This window comes from Sciurus vulgaris (genome assembly GCF_902686455.1).
Source record: "Sciurus vulgaris genome assembly, chromosome: 15".
NCBI classification, from domain to species: Eukaryota; Metazoa; Chordata; class Mammalia; order Rodentia; family Sciuridae; genus Sciurus; species Sciurus vulgaris.
In genome coordinates, this window is record NC_136476.1 from 57,202,623 (window position 1) to 57,222,228 (window position 19,606).

The 19,606-nt window shown below is 41.0% G+C and overlaps 1 protein-coding gene across 2 annotated transcripts in view; it reads left to right on the top strand.

Moving 5' to 3' along the window:
• The first annotated feature begins 2,696 nt into the window (after positions 1-2,696).
• Positions 2,697-19,606, top strand: part of TGFBR1 (transforming growth factor beta receptor 1) — a 48,480-nt gene continuing 31,570 nt past the window's right edge. For both annotated transcript variants that reach the window (XM_079112246.1, XM_079112247.1), the window contains exon 1: positions 2,697-2,872. In XM_079112246.1, the coding sequence (XP_078968372.1) occupies positions 2,788-2,872 (85 nt within the window). In that variant the 5' untranslated portion in view covers positions 2,697-2,787. The remainder of the gene's footprint in view (positions 2,873-19,606) is intronic.

A 19,606-nucleotide genomic window follows, 5' to 3' on the forward strand; every position in this document is an offset into this window, starting at 1 on the left:
CAGGGGACAAGGAATTGGAGTAAGACTTCTAGTCCTCGCTCTGCAGCTGACTTGCTGGGGGATGATTCTCAGTTTCTTCCCCTTTAATTCAAGACATTGGAATCAACAACTTCTAAGCTTTTTTTGAGAACTTATGGAGACAGTGAAGGAATTAACATTTATGATGGATTCCTTGTGTGCGATAGCTCATTTAGACTTCACAACAAAAACATGAGTAGGTGTCATTATCCCACTTTACACTCCGGGATGCTGAATCTCAAAGAGATCAAGTAGCATTCACAGATCCAGATCTTGTGAGTGGCAGAGTCAGAATTCCAACCAGACTCTTCAGGCCTTCAAAGCCCTAGGCTTCTTTCCATGACCTAAGTTTTCTCAAAAGGTAAATAGGCTCATTCATTTTTATTTACTGAATTTTAAATAAACCAGTGTCTTTTGAAGCGAATCTGGTGCCAGGTGTAGCAGAATCACTAGGATGGAGTGGTGTTGTGGGTGGGGGGAGGAGTGTTTATTACGAATGCAGATTTCTGCACTGTCTCCAGAAGAACTGAGGCTGACTTTCTAGGGCTTCGTCCCAGGAATCTGCATTAGAAAAAGTTCCATAAGTATTTTGGAGACACTTTAAAGTTGAAGAACCCTGATTTTAAACTTACGATTTACTGTTCCAGCCTAACATGGCTTATTTATGGATCAGTGGTTCATGGAAATTTCCTTCTAATATCAGGAAGATGAAATTTAAAAATAGTCTATTTCTCCTTCCTGTTCCTCAGTTTTCTATTGAACACACTTGATTCCATGGAAAATGTTAAGGACCTGGCCATGTGTCATAGAAGAGATCCTCACACTGATTAACATAGGCTCTGTAAGGCAAAGGCATGGATTAAAATGAACTTTAATGCTGATTGGAATCATACAGAGCTGGAAAGGGGATGGGCAAAGGAAATGGCATTAACTACATATTTACTATGTTCCAGACACCGTTCCAGACACATTACGTCATTGAAGGGGCCCAAGACATGTGATTCATAAATGGGGTAGGTACTATTATTTTTTACGTTTTAGAGATGGCTAGAGAAATCACTTTCTGAGATGAATCATTCATTCATTCATACAATAAAAATCTCTTGAAGGATTATCTCATGTAAGCCATTGAGAATAGAACAGCAAAGAGGCAGTGTAAAGACCTCAGGTGTGACAAGGTCCATCAAGTTCCTATTGAAGGTGAGTCTGAGTCAGAGGAGAGGTAGCTGCTGGTGGGCCAGGAGCCCCAGATAGCAGGCAGAAGGCCTCGGGAGTTGCAGGCTGGGAATGGTTAACCGACTTGCTTAAGCGTCCTAGAGTGAGAAGAATAGGAGAAAAGCAGGTCTCAGACCCCAGCTCCAATCCCCCATCCCTCCCCTTTACAGCTCCCTGACGGAAGTCCCTCAGATAACATGCTCAGCTAGTAGCTCTACAGTAATTTACCAATCGATTACTGGAGGCTGGTTGATTCCTACCAAGCTTTATTTAATTCCGAGTTCAAATCACACAAAAAATAAAATTTTCTCCTTAAAAGGTTCTGCGGAAAAATGTTCTCTGTGCTATGGAACAGCCTCCTTGGCTGTGTTTGTGTCTGAAGAAAGGACTAGTCTGACAGGAAGAATTACAAATCTGGAGCTCATTTTGGCGTCCCAGAGGGAAGGTGGGTGGAGCGTCTCACAGTAAATTAGGAATTCAGAATGAAAACGTAGTTGAGTTTATTTGGGTTTTTAGTGACACCTCAGAATTATTACACAGGCGTGTCGGAGACAGCTCAAAGTAATGATGACTGCTCTCCCTCCACCCCCTGGCGGGCGCCGGATGCTAAGTAAGGGAATCCCTCTCCTTCGTGGGGTGGAGTGAGGGACCCTCCTGTTCCCACCTGGAGTAGAAGAGGGTAGGAGAGGGTAGGAGAGCGGCTTGGCTCCCCGTTATGGGTTTGTAATGGAGAGAGGAGGGAGGCTACTCGGGGGTGTGTCTGAGCTCAGGATCTGGGGTCCGAGGCTGGAATCTGAGGGCTCTGGGGCCTGGAATTTGGGGAGAGAGGCTAGGTTTGGGGAGGACGCTAAGAGTAGGAAGAAATAGGTGCCTGGGTCGTATACGAATGACACTGAGGGTCTTGGCGGGGGTCCGTTGAAAGTTGAGGCGTGGGTCTGGGGAGGGGAATTTGGAGTAGATGTTGAGGCCTGACCACAGTGCGGATCCGGTTGGCGCGTGTTGGGGGTTCGCCGATGCGGGGCTGTGAATGGAGGTTCAGGGTGCGGTTGGAGGTGGAAGAAAAGAGCGTCAAGTGGCCACAGTCTTTTTCCCAAAGCAACTCACACACTGACACACCCATCGGCCCGGGCCCGCGCTCGGGGAGCTGGAAGCTCCGCAGGCCGGGGGCAGGCTAGACCCTGCCCCCACGCGCCTCTGGAGTCGGGGGCCGGGATCCGCGAGCCGCGAGCCCCGAGCGGCTCGGGCTAGGGCAGGGGTCTGGCAGCACGGCCCCGGGAGTGGGGGGCGTGGCCAGAGGCTGGCGCCCGCGGCTCTACATTGGCTGCCTGGCGGGCCCGCGGGCGGGGCTCCGGGCCGGGTCCCGCTCGGGCGCTCTCAGCCGGCGGGAGGCGGGGCCGGCGGGAGCCCTGCAGCCAATGGGCGCGCGTCCCCGGAGCAGTTACAAAGGGCCGGAGCGAGGCCGCCGCGGCGGCGGGGGAGGTGGGGCGAGGCGAGCCTTGCTGAGGCGAAGCGGCGGCCGGGCCGGGCCGGGCCACAGGCGGTGGCAGCGGGACCATGGAGGCGGGAGCCGCTGCTCCGCGTCGCCGGCTGCTTCTCCTCGTGCTGGCGGCGGCGGCCACGTTGCTCCCGGGGGCGACGGGTGAGGTTCGGCGGGCAGGCGGGCGGCCGCGGGGCGCGCGGGCCGGGCCCGGCCTCTGGCTCGCTCCTGCTCTTTCTCAAACATGGCGCGGGGCCGGGGGCGCAGGTGGCGGTGCTGGGGCCCAGGCAGCGGCCGCCACGCGAGCCGCAGGCGGGCGGGAGCGTGGGTCCGAGCGCGGCGGACGTGCGGGGCAGCCGGAGGCCGTCCCACTCGGGGCTCCCCGGGGCGGCGGCGTCGGGAGGAGCCGTCCGAGTCTGGGCTGCGCTCTGGAGAGTGAGTGGGCGCGGGCCGGAGGTGTGAGGCTGGCCGAACCGTGTGGCCTTGCACTCGGCACCCCAGCCCCCAGCGGGCCGGGGCTGCCGGGCCCGGGCGGGGCTGGGGTTGGCGGCGGCTCCCAGGCCCGGGTGTGGGCTCTGAGCCCGAAGGGCGTCCCGGCGCGGTGGGAGGGGGGCGCCGTGTGGCCGAGACCCCCGGCTCGGCAGGGCTGCCCTGGGCTTTGGCGCCGGCCCCGGGCCAACCCTGCGGAAAGGGCTGCCTCTCCAGCCAGGAGCTGGTGGTAGGGGAGCTGCGAAGCTTTGTGTGAGGAGGCACGAAGATGCGCGGAATGTTTCTTCTTTCGTGCGTCTGGAAGTGTTGAAGTGAGTCCAGTTACCAGAAGGCTACGGATTGTTTTCGTAGTAGAAACTTGAACGTTTGCTCACTCTGCGGGGTTTGGAATGTTTGAATGGGAATGACTCTGTGAATTGATCAGATGCTTTTATTTCCTCGAAGGAACCTTGCTCGTGATGTTCTTTTTCATCAGTGACAGTATTTTAGAACCAAAAGTCTGTGTAACTAGTTTTCACGGGAGAATGCTTATGCGGTTTTCCAAAATATGAAATCCGGTAGTGATAAATGGTTGTCATCTCCTCTAGTGAAGGTAGGAGTGAAAAACTTTGTTGGCGACAGAACTAAAATATGGGGAACTAAAAATACAGAGTCTGAAATATTAGCAACTACAATACAGCAAAAGTACATTTCTGTTTCTGAAATCGGACAGCCAGAGTTGAAAAAAAACCTCAAGACTGGAGATGCCAATTATTATTAATCCTAATAGCTACTGTTTATTGAGTTTATTTTGATGTAAATGCATAAAGAACACTAAAGTATATTAATTCCCACAGCTAAACCGTCAGGGCTAGTGACTTTTGCCCCATTTTATTACAGATGTGAAAACTGAGGTGCGAGGTACTAAGTGCTGAAGTTAGAATTTGTACTTAGTGTTCTGTTTCCAAAACCTGTACTCCTGATGTATGCACCAAATTAGCATAGCCCATTTTTATCAGATAAGCATTTGATATTTATTACTTTAAGATTTTGCCTCCACAATTTGAGTATCAAATTGACTTCTTTTTGATTCCTAACATATTCTTGAGACCCTTTACACAGGCCTGCATTGGAGGAAACTGTGTTTTTGTCCTTGACCTAAGGAATGAGGTAGGATAACTGTGAATACATGGAAGAATTAATGTAATTATGCATAAAAAATATTATTTCAGTACTACTGCTTGAAGAATAGTTCACTCTTCCACCTGCAGTACTTCAAGTGTTATGTATTTAAGAAACAGTATTGGGTTTAATTGGATGTTCAGAATATTGCTTCGTTCAATCCTGGGAGGAGTTCACATTTTACGTGGCACATGTACAGTACAAAGTTGATATAAATGTTTATATTACTTGAAGCCAAGATTACCTCCCCTAATCTGCCTACTCTGGTTATGTGGATATTTCAGTCCTCCTCTTTACACATATGAAGAAGCTCACATGCTATGTGAATTTGGCTTCCCTTTTTAAGACTTGCAGTTGTTCCTTACTGTTTGAGGATCAGTGTTGTATTCTCTGCTCAGCTTCTTTCTGCTCTTTCCAACATAGATTGCTCTAGGGAAATTGGTTCCTTGTCCCTGGTACACAGTTAAGCACCACTGTGTCTACATATGTATCCCATCTGAAAATACTACTTGTTTCCTTTCTACCTAAAACCTAACTCTTCTGCCTTTTTTGGTATGTTGCCATCAGCTTAGTTCTGCCTGTCCTCCCCCATGTCTAGTTGTTTTCCAGTGCTCTCATCTAGGCTTTTCCATGGGCTACCGCCAAGCTAATCTTCCTGAGACATCTCTGTTCAAGTTTGTAGGACTTCCCACTTGTAGTCAGCACCCAGAACAACACTTGAGGCTTGATTAGGGTCATCTTGGAGTATCCAGCCAGAACTCTCACTTCTAAACTGCAAACCCTCATTTCCAGTTATCTCTGTTTTCCCACTGACTTCTGACTCTTCAGCCTTTTTGCTACATATTTAATTTTGGATCTTTTGTGGAGCATGAAGATAGTATTTTCAGACTTTACTTCCTGTACTGGTGTAGTTGTCTTTGAACTCTTTACCTCCTTGAACCCTACAGCACTTAAAGCTTGTGCTGTCCATTTCTACCTTCTCTTACTGTTATATAACTGCATTGGTGTATTTTAGGTACCCAGAGGGCAAGAGTCATAGATTTTCTTTCATGGCCTCAGAACCCAGTACTGTGTTTTATATCTTGTTCTGCATAAATACTTGTTGATTGAATGAATTCGATTTGAGAAGTCCTGTTTTATGCCAGTAAGGGTCATGCAATATTAATTTATGATTCTGTGTATGTAATCATGAAAAGTTGTATGGTGTGGTGAAAGAAGCAGTTACTTAATTTGCTCATTAGTCCCAAATTCACTTCTATTTTGCAGAAAATAGGTGGTACTTGTTTTGCCTGATTCATGAGATTGTGAAGATCAGATGAGAAGCTGTATGCATATTTGCATTTCAGGATACTCTTGTATTCTTAGTAGTAATTAGGACTGATGTTCAACTAGCAGTTCCCCTTGGACCACTTGTGTTTTGATTGATTAGATGTCCTTTCTGATTGGTTTGTACCTTTGTAGTGCCAATTATTACATATTTTTAATACCACCTCTGTAGAGAAGCATATGTATTCAAAGAGCGAAATAGTTAGTGTAGGCTGAGTGACTGGGGAAGCCTTCCCGGACAGTGGGACTTAAACTGGTTTTGAAGTGTGGCTAGAATTCAGAAAGGCAGGCAGTCGGATTTGATGAGTATTAAAGTTATATCCCCAAATGACCTGGGCCCTAATTCAGGACAGGAAACAAAAGTTTTTATTGATTAATTGACAGGTTACTCTTTAGTATTAGGTTTCTTATTCTGTACTGTGAGGTTTGGATGTATTAGCCTCTATTTTTTGCCCCCAATCCTAACAACTGTAGTAAGTGGCTGGAAACAACACAGAAAGATGACATAGGTAGTCTGAGTGACGGAAAATAACATGAAGGGGTGTTCACCAGGGCTTGGCATTCTAATGGTAAATTCAAAGGCATATTATCACTTCTGTTTACAGATGCAAAATACAACTAAGATTCAATGAATTTCTCATGGTTGCACAAGGGCAGAAGTGACACGGGAAGTATAATTTTCTGATTCCAAATCTTGTGCCCTAAATGGTGCTTTAAAATGTGAAGAATTTGAAGATGGAGGAGGAACAGGATTAGTGGGGTGACCTCCGTAAGTGAAATTGGTCTTGAATTTCCCAGAATTTATGAGAAGTGAGTTCTCCAAGTGAGAGAGAGGAAGAATGATTATAGATTAGAAGTCTTCAAGGGAAAGGTCAATTTTTTGTTTGTTTGTTTGTTTAAAATTGCTGGTAAAAGGACCTAGTATATTGATTACTGATTGAGAAAAATGAGCTTGTAGATTGGAAGACAGTCTTGGGTTAAGGAGTATAATTGAGTTAGGGTGGATTTGAAAGACCTCGGTTAGGTTTAGAATCTTAGATGATAATACTCTGCTTCTAAATTAAATGAGGGAGCTGGCCGGTGGCACACACCTGTGGTCCCAGACACTGGGGAGGCTGAGGCAGGAGGATCCAAGCCAGCCTCAGCAAAAGCCAGGTGCTAAACAACTCAGTGAGACCCTGACTCTAAATAAAATACAAAATAGGGCTGGGATGTGGCTCAGTGCTCAAGTGCCCGAGTTCAATCCCCAGTACCCCCCACCCAAAAAAAGAAAGAAATTAAATGAGGGAACTGATGTGATCAAACTAATAACGTGGGAGGTAAATCTTGTTCCTGTTGTGGCAGTGGTGGTGCTCATGTGGCAGTGACCCTTGCTGAAGCGTCCTAGGTCTGTTTGTAGTGTCATTCTCGAAGTGTCATTATATTGCATCAGATATGCTCCTGTATAATTGAAGTGAGTTTTGAAAATGCTGTTATCCATGGGGTAACCCTTGTGACATAAGGGCATGTCTCTTTAGACCACAGAGTCCCCTGAAGATGTTGGCAAACCACATCCCTTTTGCTGATCTTTTTGGTCATGGCTTACATAATGCAGCGTCCTCTGAGCAGATGGACTGTGGTTTGATATCATGTGATTGGGTCACATCTTTGCTTCCTGCTTCTGGAATTAAGGGCAGATGCTGGCATGTTTCTCAGGGATTTTTATGCTTTGTCTCATAAAACTAGCTCCAGAAAATTTTTAGTCTTCTCAAATTTATGGTCTATCTTGACCCAGCCAAACTCTAATACATAGGATAATATTTAATGCCTTTCTTAACTGAATTTTCTCAATGACAAATCTAAGCAGTTACCACAAACATTAAAATTTGCTGCCACTCTGAATTACATTCATTTTTGGCTGTGTAGTTTACTTTCAGCTCACATATTACAGGTAGATTTCTGGTGCTTGCTTCTCTTTAGTATGAACTTAAAATTGGCCAACTTGTCAGTTTTCTTCTTTTGGACATCCCTTATCAAACACTAGTGGGGTAAATATGATTAGTTTTTTGGGTCCAATTTTATACGTCATGTTTGACCTTTTATAAATTGCTTGCTCGTTTTGGCAATGTGGAATAATTTCTATTTTTGTGGGGGTGGGCACCGGGGATTGAACTCAGGGCACTCAACCACTGAACCACATTCCCAGCCCTATTTTGCATTTTATTAGAGACAGGTTCTCACTGAGTGGCTTAGGGCCTTACTACATTGCTAGGCAGGCATTGAACTCGCAATCCTCCTGTCTCAGCCTCCCCAACCCTCTGAGGTTACAGGCATTGGCCACCACGCCTGGCAATCTGAAACAATTTCTAACTTAAAAAAAAAAAAAAAAAAAAAAAAAAAAAATGACTTGCAGACTATATACCCATGGGCTGCTTTGGCATTTCTTGAAATAATATAATTATGTGCCAGCCATTCTACCTGTCTTATCCCATTTAATTCTCATAACCAGCCCTGAATGATAGTTGTATAGTAGTACACAAACTTTTTACTTACGTGCTGGTTAATTTCTAAAAGATTATTTTTAAGTCCATTTGTTTCCCGTCCAGGTGACCAGGGCTCAGAAGATTTCTGCTTTTTGATGACACTGATTTTAACCAAACATTTTTTTCTCCACTCTCTTCAACACTAACCAAGGATGCTAATATTTTGTCTTTCATCCTTTATTGATAAATTTATAAAAGAAAGACCCTACTCGAATTAGAACAAATGTAGACTAACAGTAGTCCAACCTCTGAGACTCAGTTGTTACCATTAACTCCAGCTGCCTGGATAGGCAGAGTTGACAGGAGGAGTTGGTTCATATTGGGACCTATTTTGTATCTATGAATGTTTATAAATAGAAGAGCCTCTGGTTTCCATTTTACCAACAAGGAAACTGAGGTCATGCTGTTAATCAATGGGGCAGCCTGCATGTAAGCACTCCAGGGTAAGTGCTCTTGCATTTATTGTGCTTCTTTTTTATACAGTAAATAATGTTCAAGCCCCCAGCAGAAAGGATTTCTTCTTTCAGCCATGAGAATTTGCTTCAGCTTATCTTAATTGCAGTTTGGCTCTTTTGCAACTGCAGTTTACTCAGGTGCTTGACATCTTTGACATTATACTTTAAGATAATTTGAATTTAACTGATGAGTCGAATGGAAGTTGATCACTTATTTTTATTGATTTATATGTGTTCATAGAAAACTTTGCTTCTGTAAGTAATACAAGCATGGAACTAGACATTTGAACTAGGGGGAAAAATCTATGTTATTAACACTTTATCCTATGCATTTTTTTAAAGTAAAAATCATTCTGTTTCAGTTGAGCAAAGCTAATAAGTGTTTTTTGTTTATTTTTAATGAGGCCGGGTTTGTAACTCCATGGCACAGTGTATGCTTAGCATGTAGAAGGCCCTGGGTTCAATTCCCAGGACACACACACATTTTTAAAGTGTTTTTAAGTTGGCAAAAGGCATTAACTTGTAGGAAAAACAGCTAATTTATTCTTTGCAAATATTTAGTAATGATCAACATGATGGGAAGTATAGAAAAAAAACATGAAACAGACTTGCTTTTAAGAAATAGTCTGGGCTGGGGGTATAGCTCAGTGGTAGAGCTACATGCATGAGACTCTGGGTTCAATCTCAGAATGGGGTGGGGAGGAGGACATGAAAAGAAAGAAAGAAGAAAGAAATGTAGCACTGAAGGAATAAGATATATTCAGACTCAATAATAGCAACTATGAGGACTACTTTTCAGAAGTGGTGTGGAGTTTGATCTCTGTGCCTTGCAGCATGGCAGGGTTTGGAGTGGATGGCATCTGGAAGGGAAGCACTTGTAGGCTAGGGAGAATGGCATGTGTGGAGAAGGACCATGTTGTCTTTCAAGAATTTTCAGGTCATGATATAAAAGGTAGGTTGAGAGAATTATGGATCTTGAAATTTAGTCAGGTGGTTTAGTATGGGAAAAATGTTTACTTTTTACCCCAGAGGAAATGGAGCAGGGTGGTTACCTAGGGAGGTTTGGGAGTTGTTTTGATGGCATCGGAATGGAGTGAAAATGTGAGTCTGTGGCATTTCAAACAAACGAGAGGAGTTATTCTCTTCCCTTGCATATGTGCTCTTCCCCCACATAATCTCCATAACCTCTTCCATGATGTCTTGCAAGCCTTTGTTCATACATCACCTTTTTCTCAGTGATGTTTATTTACCTTGTTTTCAAAAAAATTGTTGATATCCTACTCTGCTTTTCTGTTTTGTAACACTTCCTTCTAATATACTGTATTTACTTACTGTGTATATTTTATTACTATGGTTATTGTTTCCTTCTTCCTACTAGAATATAAGCTTCATGAAAGCAGGTACCTTTGTTTTGTTTACTAAGGTATTTCAAGTGCATTGAAAGTGCCTGGTGCATCGTAGGCACTCAGTAGATGTCTGTTAAATGACAGTGGATCTCAACTTTAAAAAGACAAGCAGAAATTAAGAAGGACTTCATAAAGGGGGGTGGAAATGAAGTTTTTATACCTAGAAGATGTCTTTAATAAGAAATTTGGTGAGAGAAAGATTAAGGGGAAATTAATTCTGTCTTGAGCATGTTGAGTTAGCAGTGAAGGTGGCCGAAGGAGTTGTTCAGTAGGCAGTTAAGATAAAAGACTGGATCCTGGTTGGAAATGAGAGAGAACCTAGAAAAGACAGACTTACCAGTATTCCCTTTTCTCCTCATTCTCTTTTTCTTTTGGATTCCAGTGGCCCAAAAGACCACCTTACATGGAATATTTTAATCCTGAAGTCCTCATTTGAGTCTGGAGCTCTGCTCACCATGGTGTTCTTCCCTCCTAGGTTGCAGATTCATGTTTTATATTTTTCTCCCACCTCCATAACACCAAAGCAGTATGTATTCCAAACATGATCTTTTGGTTGTACTGCAGTGAGTAAAATGTAGGTCTCTTGGGAATCTGTTCTGGTTTCCAGCTAAGGTAGATGATGGGAAGTTTTTTGTTTGGAAGATGAATTTACACTACTGATCAGCTCATGTTTGTGGTGGTATAGATGTCACCTTTGTTATCTCTTGGAGTTTTCTGATGGCTCTCTTATTAAATGTGTTTCCTGCTACTGTTTTGTTCAATGAGCCAAACATTGGTCTCATTGTATCTCTAGACCATCTTTAATTTTCTGTTTAGAGTGATCCAAAGCTTGCTTTCCTTCCAGTTTTGAAGGCAGATTCAATTCATGTGACTTGGTTCCCCGCAATTTAATATAATCTTTGTTTATAAGAATAGGTGTTAAAACCTGACATACTTTTTCTGGAATTATATTCTAATCCGCGTATCTCTCTGGGACCACATCCCAAAGGAGGATAACTCCTAACTTACACGGTCCTTGTGAAGATAGTTTATGCAGTGTTTTTAAAGTACCTAGCTTGACATCAAGCTTGACATCAGTTGGTATTATATAAGTGGGAATTGCATATTTAAATAAGTAGAAGATTATCTTTGGGAGAACTAGAAATAGGTAGTGAGAGGCAAATTTCAGCTCAATGTGAGGAAGGACTTTCTATCAAAAGTAGCTGGTGTGAAATGGAACATTATAAGATAGTATGTTCTCTGTCTCTGGAAATATCCAGGTAGATGCTAGATAATCTTCTCTTTGAGAAACTGGAAAAAACTCTTGCGTTAGGTAAAAGGTTGGACTTAATTATCTCTAAGCTCTGTTTCTTTATTCTAGAATTCTATACTTTTAGGTGTAGTCCCAACTTACTTGTTTACTGTTTAACATACAGGCTAAACCTTCCCCAGGATTCATGGTTTCAAAATGAGCACTATCTTGTACCTTCCTTGTTGTATGATAAAAATTTACTTATTGATTGGCTTATGTTCTAGCTGTTTTACAGAAAAGAGTTTAGTAAGCTTGAAATAAAAAAATTGGTGAAACCAAACTAGTGACCACAAAAGGTAAGAACAAGTAAGTAAAAGGAGAAAAGAAAGAGAACAGTTATCTGTAACTTTAACTGAGGAAAGCTTTGACAATTGACCATGATAATTAACTTTTACTTTTCTAGCAGCAAGGGCAAATAAGGAAACTTGATAGTTTACATAGATCTCATTGCCTGTTATTGAGAATTCATGAGGAGCCTGCCACTTTCATTAAAACACCAAGATTACAATGCACAGAGAATCTCCAAGTGAGTAAAGGGGTATCACTGGACCTGCAGTCCTATTCTTGTTCTCAGGCTTGGTTTGTTTGTTTCTTTTTTTTCCCCCTTTTTTATGGTACTGGGGGTTGAACCCAGGGATGCTCTGCCACTGAGCTACATCCCCAGCCCTTTTTACTTTTTGTTTTGAAACTGTTTTGCTAAGTTGCTGAGGCTGGCCTCAAACTTGAGATCCTCTTGCCGCAGCCTCTATAGTAGCTGGGATTACAGGTATATACCACCATTCCTGCCTCAGGCTTTCTCTTTAACATGTATTCAGGGTTTAGTTTAGTACTACTGCCACTATCTTTCTTGTCCAACTTAAACTTCTGATTCAAGTTTGGACAAATTGTCTTTCCCTCATGCCAATGGACCAGCTGATGTAAGGCTAGGACATTTAAATCAAGCTTTGCTAAAAGCTAGGGGATAATGAATAGAGAGCAACTTTAAACTATTCAACCTGGCTTACAAAGCATTTTCCTAATGTTCTTATCTTTTTGGCTTATTTCCATTTGGCAGACATCATCAGAGTGCTACCATCAAAGATGAATAGAGTCAGACATATACCTTTCTTCAAACAGTCCCAAATAGGTAGGCCAGGTCTAGAGTGTTTTTGCTTGGGTTTCCTGCTTGAAAAGCTGTGTCATTTCTGACTGATGGTTGTTGGGAATAATGACTTTAGGAGAGACCACACTTAAGCAGATTGTGGGCCTACTGTCCCAGTCTTACACTGATATAAAAGATACCCACATGCATTAGCATGAGAGGCATTCTTTGGTTAGAGGTATTCTCATTTCATGGGGGAAAAACAAACTTCCTGTACTTCAGCAGAACCTGTTGTAGAAGTTTTTGTATAGGAACCATTGGGAAATAAAGTGAACAATTGGTTTTTATCACTTCATTATTTACTTTCCTTATTCTGCAGTTACTGGGTACTTTAGGTCTGTTCCAGTGTTTCCTTGTGCTCACTAGAAGGACTGAAATCTTCTTATTTTTGTTCACATGCTTCAGGATATCTAGATTTCCTAGGTGTGAACCTCACTGATTACATAATAGTGTATATTTATAGTTCTAGGACACCTTGTGCAGGCATCCTATTACATTTCTACAATATAAGATCCTTAAATATGCATTGAAGTACAAACAGGTCTCATGAGAAAAACAAAACTGACTTTTTCTACTAGAAGCTAGAACTAAAGTATTTGTTTGTGAGCCCTGAACATGGGGGATAGCTCTGTACCTGAAGAGGAACATAGAGATAGAAAAGCAGAAACTATGATCTTTCATTTGTGTATACACACACACAAACACATGCACAAAATATGTATTTTTTTTTCTTTTTTGGCTTGATGTATTCATTCCCAAATTGAACTATAATGTGCTCTAATTAAGTGTCTTTGTTTAGCACATGGCTGTTGATTTGAGTATTCTCCAGTTGAGAAACTGACATTTTAATTTTGTTATTCAGTGTGCAGCAGATTTAAATAAAACATCAAGATGGGCTATTGTAGATTTCCTTCAACAATAATTATATATAATTATTTTACCAAAATAAACAAGTTAAAGTAGTTTTAGTTATTTTATCTCATTTCACATTTGGAAAAAAAAATCATAACTCAGAGGCCACCAGTTTTGCTTGTGTTTCTCAATGAGGAAAAATAAATTCTGATTCCACATCACACCAGAGCATTGTAAAATTAGTCTTGATACTGAAAATATAACTAAATATGTAATATAGCACTGCAGATTGCTTTCCGGTGAACAAATGCTCTGTGTTTTTTTTCCCCCTTATTTTTCTCTCCTCCTTTTCATGGTGCATTTTGCATTCATTCTTTGCCCTCTTATTTTTATCCATGTATAAACTTGAATCTTTCTGTTCTCAAATACTCATTTTCCCTATGATTACAATTATTTCTTCTCCTTTATCCTTTTTATTAAACACACACACACACACACACACACAAAGGCTACATAAATATTCCTCAAACTCGATTTCATCATTTAAGTTTTGTCAGATTCAGCTTACCCTTACCAAGGTAATTAATTAAGAGTAGTATGGGGGCTATCTGTTCTTCCCTATTAGACAACTGCATATTCTTATGTAGTATTAGCTGTGTCTCTGAGACATGATGGTGAAGGTTGAATAAAATGGATCTGACTGTATTGAGCACCTGGTCACACAACTCCAGCAAGGTGGATATTGTTTGCCATTAATGACCCCTTCACTGGCCTCAGCTACATGGTTTACTTGCTCTAGTATGATTCCACCCATAACAAGTTCAATGGCACAGTCAAGGCAAGAGCTGGAAGCTTTTTATCAATGGAAAGTCCATCTCCATCTTTTCGAATCAAGATCCTACCAACATCAAATAGGGTGATGCTGATGTTGAATATGTTATGGAGTCTGCTGGTGTCTTCACTACCATGGAGAAGGCTGGGGCTCTCTCAAAGGGTAGAGCCCAAAGGGTCATCGTTTTTGCCTTTTCTACTGATGCCCTCAAGTCTGTGAAGGGTGAGAACCGTGAAGTAGCTACCTCAAGTTTGTTGTGCTTCCTCTACCATTGTTTAGCATCTCTGTGTAAGGCATGGCAACTTTATCATCATAGAGGGCCTCATGACCACAGTTCCTCTGGCAAACTGTGGCATAATGGCCATGGGGCTGCCCAAAATATCATCAGTATATTCACTGGTGTTAACCAAGGCTTTAAGGTCATCTATGAGGTGAATGGGAAGCTCACTGGCATGGCTTTCAGAGTGCCTGATCCTAATGTGTTGGTCATGGATTTGACTTATTGCTTGGAAAAGCTGCTAAAAATGATACCAAGAAGGTGGTGAAGCGGGCATTGGAGGTCCCCCTACAGGACATCCTGGCCTATACCAAGGACCAGGTTGTCTCCTGAAACTTTACAGTGACATCCTTTTACCTTTGATGCTGGGGCTGAAAGTACCTCTCATGCTACTACAGCAAAGTTCTTAGGTTAGCCCTGTTCAAACAGTCATATTACTAGAAAACTGTTTGGAAGAGAGATAATTGCTCCTGTGAATGTTCACTGCTTTTGTGGCTGTGGTTTACATTGTGTTCTGTCAGTGTTGCTTCCTAGAGCTGTCTAAAGGCTAGCTCTGATTTTCTGTCCAATATGTAGAACACAGACTGGCTCATAGTAGGAGCTTTAAAGAAATACTTGTTGAATGAATGCATAAACAAATTTTGAGCATTTTATTAGATATTGGGCACTGTGTATGTTTTAGCCCTCAAATGAATCTTCATTTAACCCTTAAACCTTCTGTGACTGGTACTATTATAAATTTAGGAAATAATTTGAAGAAATTTAGGCTCAAATAAGTTAAGTCACTTCTGAGGATTACTTAGTGGATGACTGGCAAACTAAGAGTCAAATTAAGTCTTTTTGTCTCTGAATTCCTTGAGCTTAATAACTATATTCTTAATACCAAGGGGTCAAATTAAAATCTAATAAGAAACTATATAAAAGTATGTTTGGATTGGGGAAAGATAAGAAATTCAGTTATTGCTTCAACACTCACTGGCAGAAATAGAAGTTTCCCATTTCTTTTTAGGACTTTTGGTAACATTGAGTGCACACATCTGCCTTCTGTGTTAACGTACCCCCTCAACTCATTGAAGTGAAACAAAAAAAGTCACTTGGCAGAACAGTAATCATAATTATACCATACATAGTTTTACTTCTGCTCTTCCAGTTCAGTTGATAATGTGTCCATTTGCCTCTCTTAAACATGCTTTTAGAGTATAAGTTTTAATATTCATATAGTCTTCCATTTATGATTGCATCATAATTTATTCTGTCATCATTGTCATTCATAAAGGTTTTCCATCATAAAATTGTAACAGACATCTGTGTGCCTGTATCTTTGCTCTCATCTGTTATTTCTTCAAATTCTAAGGAGAAGAATGAATGGATCAAAAGGGGTAAACTTTTAAAAAGCTTTTAGTGAATATTGGCAAATTATTTTCTAGAAAGAACATAAATTTTAAATTAGTGTAAAGTGGCTATATGCCATATGATGAATATGAAGAGTTACAGTTTTGAAGGAGCAAGGGAAAAAGGATGGCGTATAGAGAGGCATTTTAATTTTTTAATAACTTCAAGTAGGTATAATACATTCAAATTTTTCAAAAGCGTAAGTGGGTATGTAGTGAAGTCTCTTCCCACTCCTATCATCTAGGCACCTAGTTCCTTTCCTGGGAGCGGGGTTACCTATTTCTTTTGTATCTTCATAGGGTGACACTTTGTAGTATACAGTATATAAGCCAGTATTTGTCTTCCTTCCTTCCTTTTTAAAACACAGATGTTGCTATACATCAAATACACTGTTGTACATGGTGGCTTTTCACTTAATACATATTAGGAAATGGCTTACATTGCTACATAATGAAAATCATCTTTTCTTTTTTTATAAATAGCTGCATGGTCTTTCATAGTAGTACCATCATTTTACCTTCCCAGTTCTGTTGATAGATACATAGTAAAGGTTAGAAACAATATAATATAAAAAAATTATGAAATTAATAACAGCATATAAGCCATTTACAATATGCTACATTCCTTCTGGTTCAGATGGTTTATTCATTTGTTATTTGGACATGTGCTGTTGCTCTCCATGTATATTGAGGAAAAGGTTTTTCTGTAGTGAGATTTATTACATCGAATGGGCTGGAGGGAGGTACCTATGTGGGAATTTGGGGTAGTTGAAATAAGAGCACTGATAGGAAAAAAACTTCAAAGAGGAAGGTAGTAAAGGATGAAAGAGAAAATTTGCTTGTTTTGCTATTTTATTGAGTCTTCTGGTGGTTAACAACTACCTGCATGCTAATGAAATATTCTGTGATTGTTCAAGAAACACACTGGATTTATCTGTGTACCAAATAATGAGCAAAGACCTAAAGACACAGACATGCAAAAAGCACTCAGTCCTTACCCTGAAGAATCTCACAGGGCCTGGGAAGATAGCTCAGTTGGTAGAGGGCTTGCCTCGCAAGCACAAGGCCCTGGGTTCAATCCCCCCCAGGACCGTGAAAAAAAAAAATGTAGGTTGTAAAATAAAAACTTGGGTTTCTGACTTGATATAACTTGTAAAATAGCAATCTTACTAAACTAATGGAGTGTGAGATTTTAGACCAACTTGTCATTCAGTGTGGAAGATTCCCTGCTTCATCTTTGACTATTGGTCATTAAGCGTCTTCTTAAAATCTTTTTAATGAAAAGGAAACCATGACATTTTGAGGAAGCCAGTTTCATTGTAGGGAAAAGCTGTAGTTGTTAGGAAATTATTTTTTATGAAACAAAATTTACTGTATTCTGTGTCATGGTTTAGTTTGTCGTTGTTGCTGTAGTTTTGGTACTGGGGATTGAACCCAGGGGTTCTTTACCACTGAGTTACATCCCCAGCCTTTTAAAAATATTTTATTTAGAGACAAGATCTCACTGAGTTGCTTAGGGCCTCACTAAGTTGCTGAGGCTGCTTTGAACTCTCAATCCTCCTGCCTCAGCCTCTGGGATTACATGTGTGTGCCACCATGGCTGGCATAGTTTAGTTTGTAATAAGATATATGGACTCAGTTGCTACATCTATATAAGGAGGTGTTTGTTTCCATAGCTAGGGTAACTTTCTGTTACTACTTTAATTCTTTGATTTTCTGACTGATGTGGCAGATTCATATTCGAGTGATACTAAATACTTGTCATATTGGACATTTGTGGGATTTTTGTGCCCTGTTTTTCCTACCATCATGAATATAGTTAACTGTAAATATTGTAAATTCTCTTAAAATTTGTTATTAAACAGTTTCCCAAGTCTGCTAAGTAGATCTTTTATCTAGTACTTGTGTAATTTATTTTATTTTGAACTTAAACGAGAGCCTTTGTGATAATCCCCCTCTGTTAAATCTCATCTTGCCATTGGACAGCTTATTCTTAGTGCTGCTTTCTCCAATATCACTTAACATTTTATTAGCTAATTCCATGGAGCATAAGAGATCAGAAAATGAACGTATTGTGGGAAAAAAAGTGGATGGGAATCCAGCAGTGCCTCCATTCTTCTAAGATGAGATATGAGTAACATTATAAATAATACTTCTTTAAAAGAGGCAGAAGTAAATATAATTTACCTGGGAAAATTACATTTTTATTCTGAAACCCTAAATTTGGAGAAAACGAGTCATTTAGATTAGATTGCTCTGTGTTTTGACAAGCTCACTTTGACATTACTGCTGCAGGGTAATCCCCAGGGTGTTGAGTTGAGAAGAACCAATGAATGCTTGAGGAACAAAACAGGCAGTAGGCTGGAGGGAGTAGGTAGTCAGGGTTTTAACCTTGTCTACACAGAAACAGCCTGTTAAAGAAGAAAAAGAACCTACCTGGTGCACTTAAGCCAGGTAAGAGGGCCAAGAAAGAGGAAAGGGGTCTCTTTGAGAGAGGGGCACAGCCTTGGGAATGGAGAAAAGGGGGAAGGAAGATGACTCAGGAGAACTGGCATAGAAGAATAGGTTAGATGGTGGAAGGGATTGACATTAGTACCTGAAAGGATTTGTTTATACCTTCTGACTTTTTCTTTTACCTTTGCCACCAGTAGTGTGATCTGCTTTTAACGGAGCTAAGTAGACTGAATAAAGGACTTGTTTAGGTCTTTCATCTGTCTGTTTGTGTATGTTTGTAATATGTGGAAATGTACTCACTGCAAAATAAAGTATAATTGTGTACTAGTGGTCAGGGCAAGGGAAACAGGGGTATCATCTGAAAAGTTAGAATGCTGAAAAGATTGGATTGCTGCCTTTGATCAGAGAAGTCTTCCTTTTTAGCTGCTGAGCTGTCTTAGCAAGAAAGAGCCTAGATCCAGGTTTTTTGTTTTTTATCATGGAATTGTAGGAGTAATACTATATTTGGTTTTGAATATGTTGGCTTTGCATTAGAAAGTAAGCCTAGCAGGGAATTTTCTGGAGGCAGTTACACATGAATTTGGAGCACAGGTGAAAGACCAGGAAGTTCAAAGATGCAGATTTGAAATGTAGCAAAAGACTGAAAGCACAATAAGTTCAGGAAGTGTAATTTCATGTCAACTAATAAAGGAAGGGTGTCACTGTGTTTCATATCCTAAGACATTTTAGAAAAAAACAGCAAGGACATCCCCAGAGAATTTCAGAGAGCTGTTTCAGTAGAATTTGGGATTGGGGAAAGTAGGTGATGGAAGGATAGAGAGGGCAAGAGCTGGAAAAGAAGAGTATTAAAATGGTTTCATAAAAAGAGGGGTTAAATTGGGTAGACACTTTCACTTCAGGCCTGGGAAGATGAGGTTTTTGATGCAGTTTTTTTGTTTCTTTGGCAAGGGTGATAGAAATGTGTACTTCATGTACTATACAAATCTCTCTGCTCTTCACTTCTCTAGACAGATGGACTTATGAATCAATCCTTGGAGGTATAGAAGTAACAGTGCTTCCAAGTGTGCCCTCCAGACACTTTGAAATGAGATAATCATAATAATCCTCTGTAGTTGGAAAAGCCAGAACCTCCACTTGGGATTTATCACTCTCAACTCTAATACAGTGAAGATAACTAATGGTCCTGCTGTCTCTTTTTATAATTATCACTTTCTTTAACAGGCTAGGTGTTTGGTTTTTGGTAGTCCTTCACATCACACCAACATCTACAGACTTTGAAAATTCTGATTTATTCTGTGA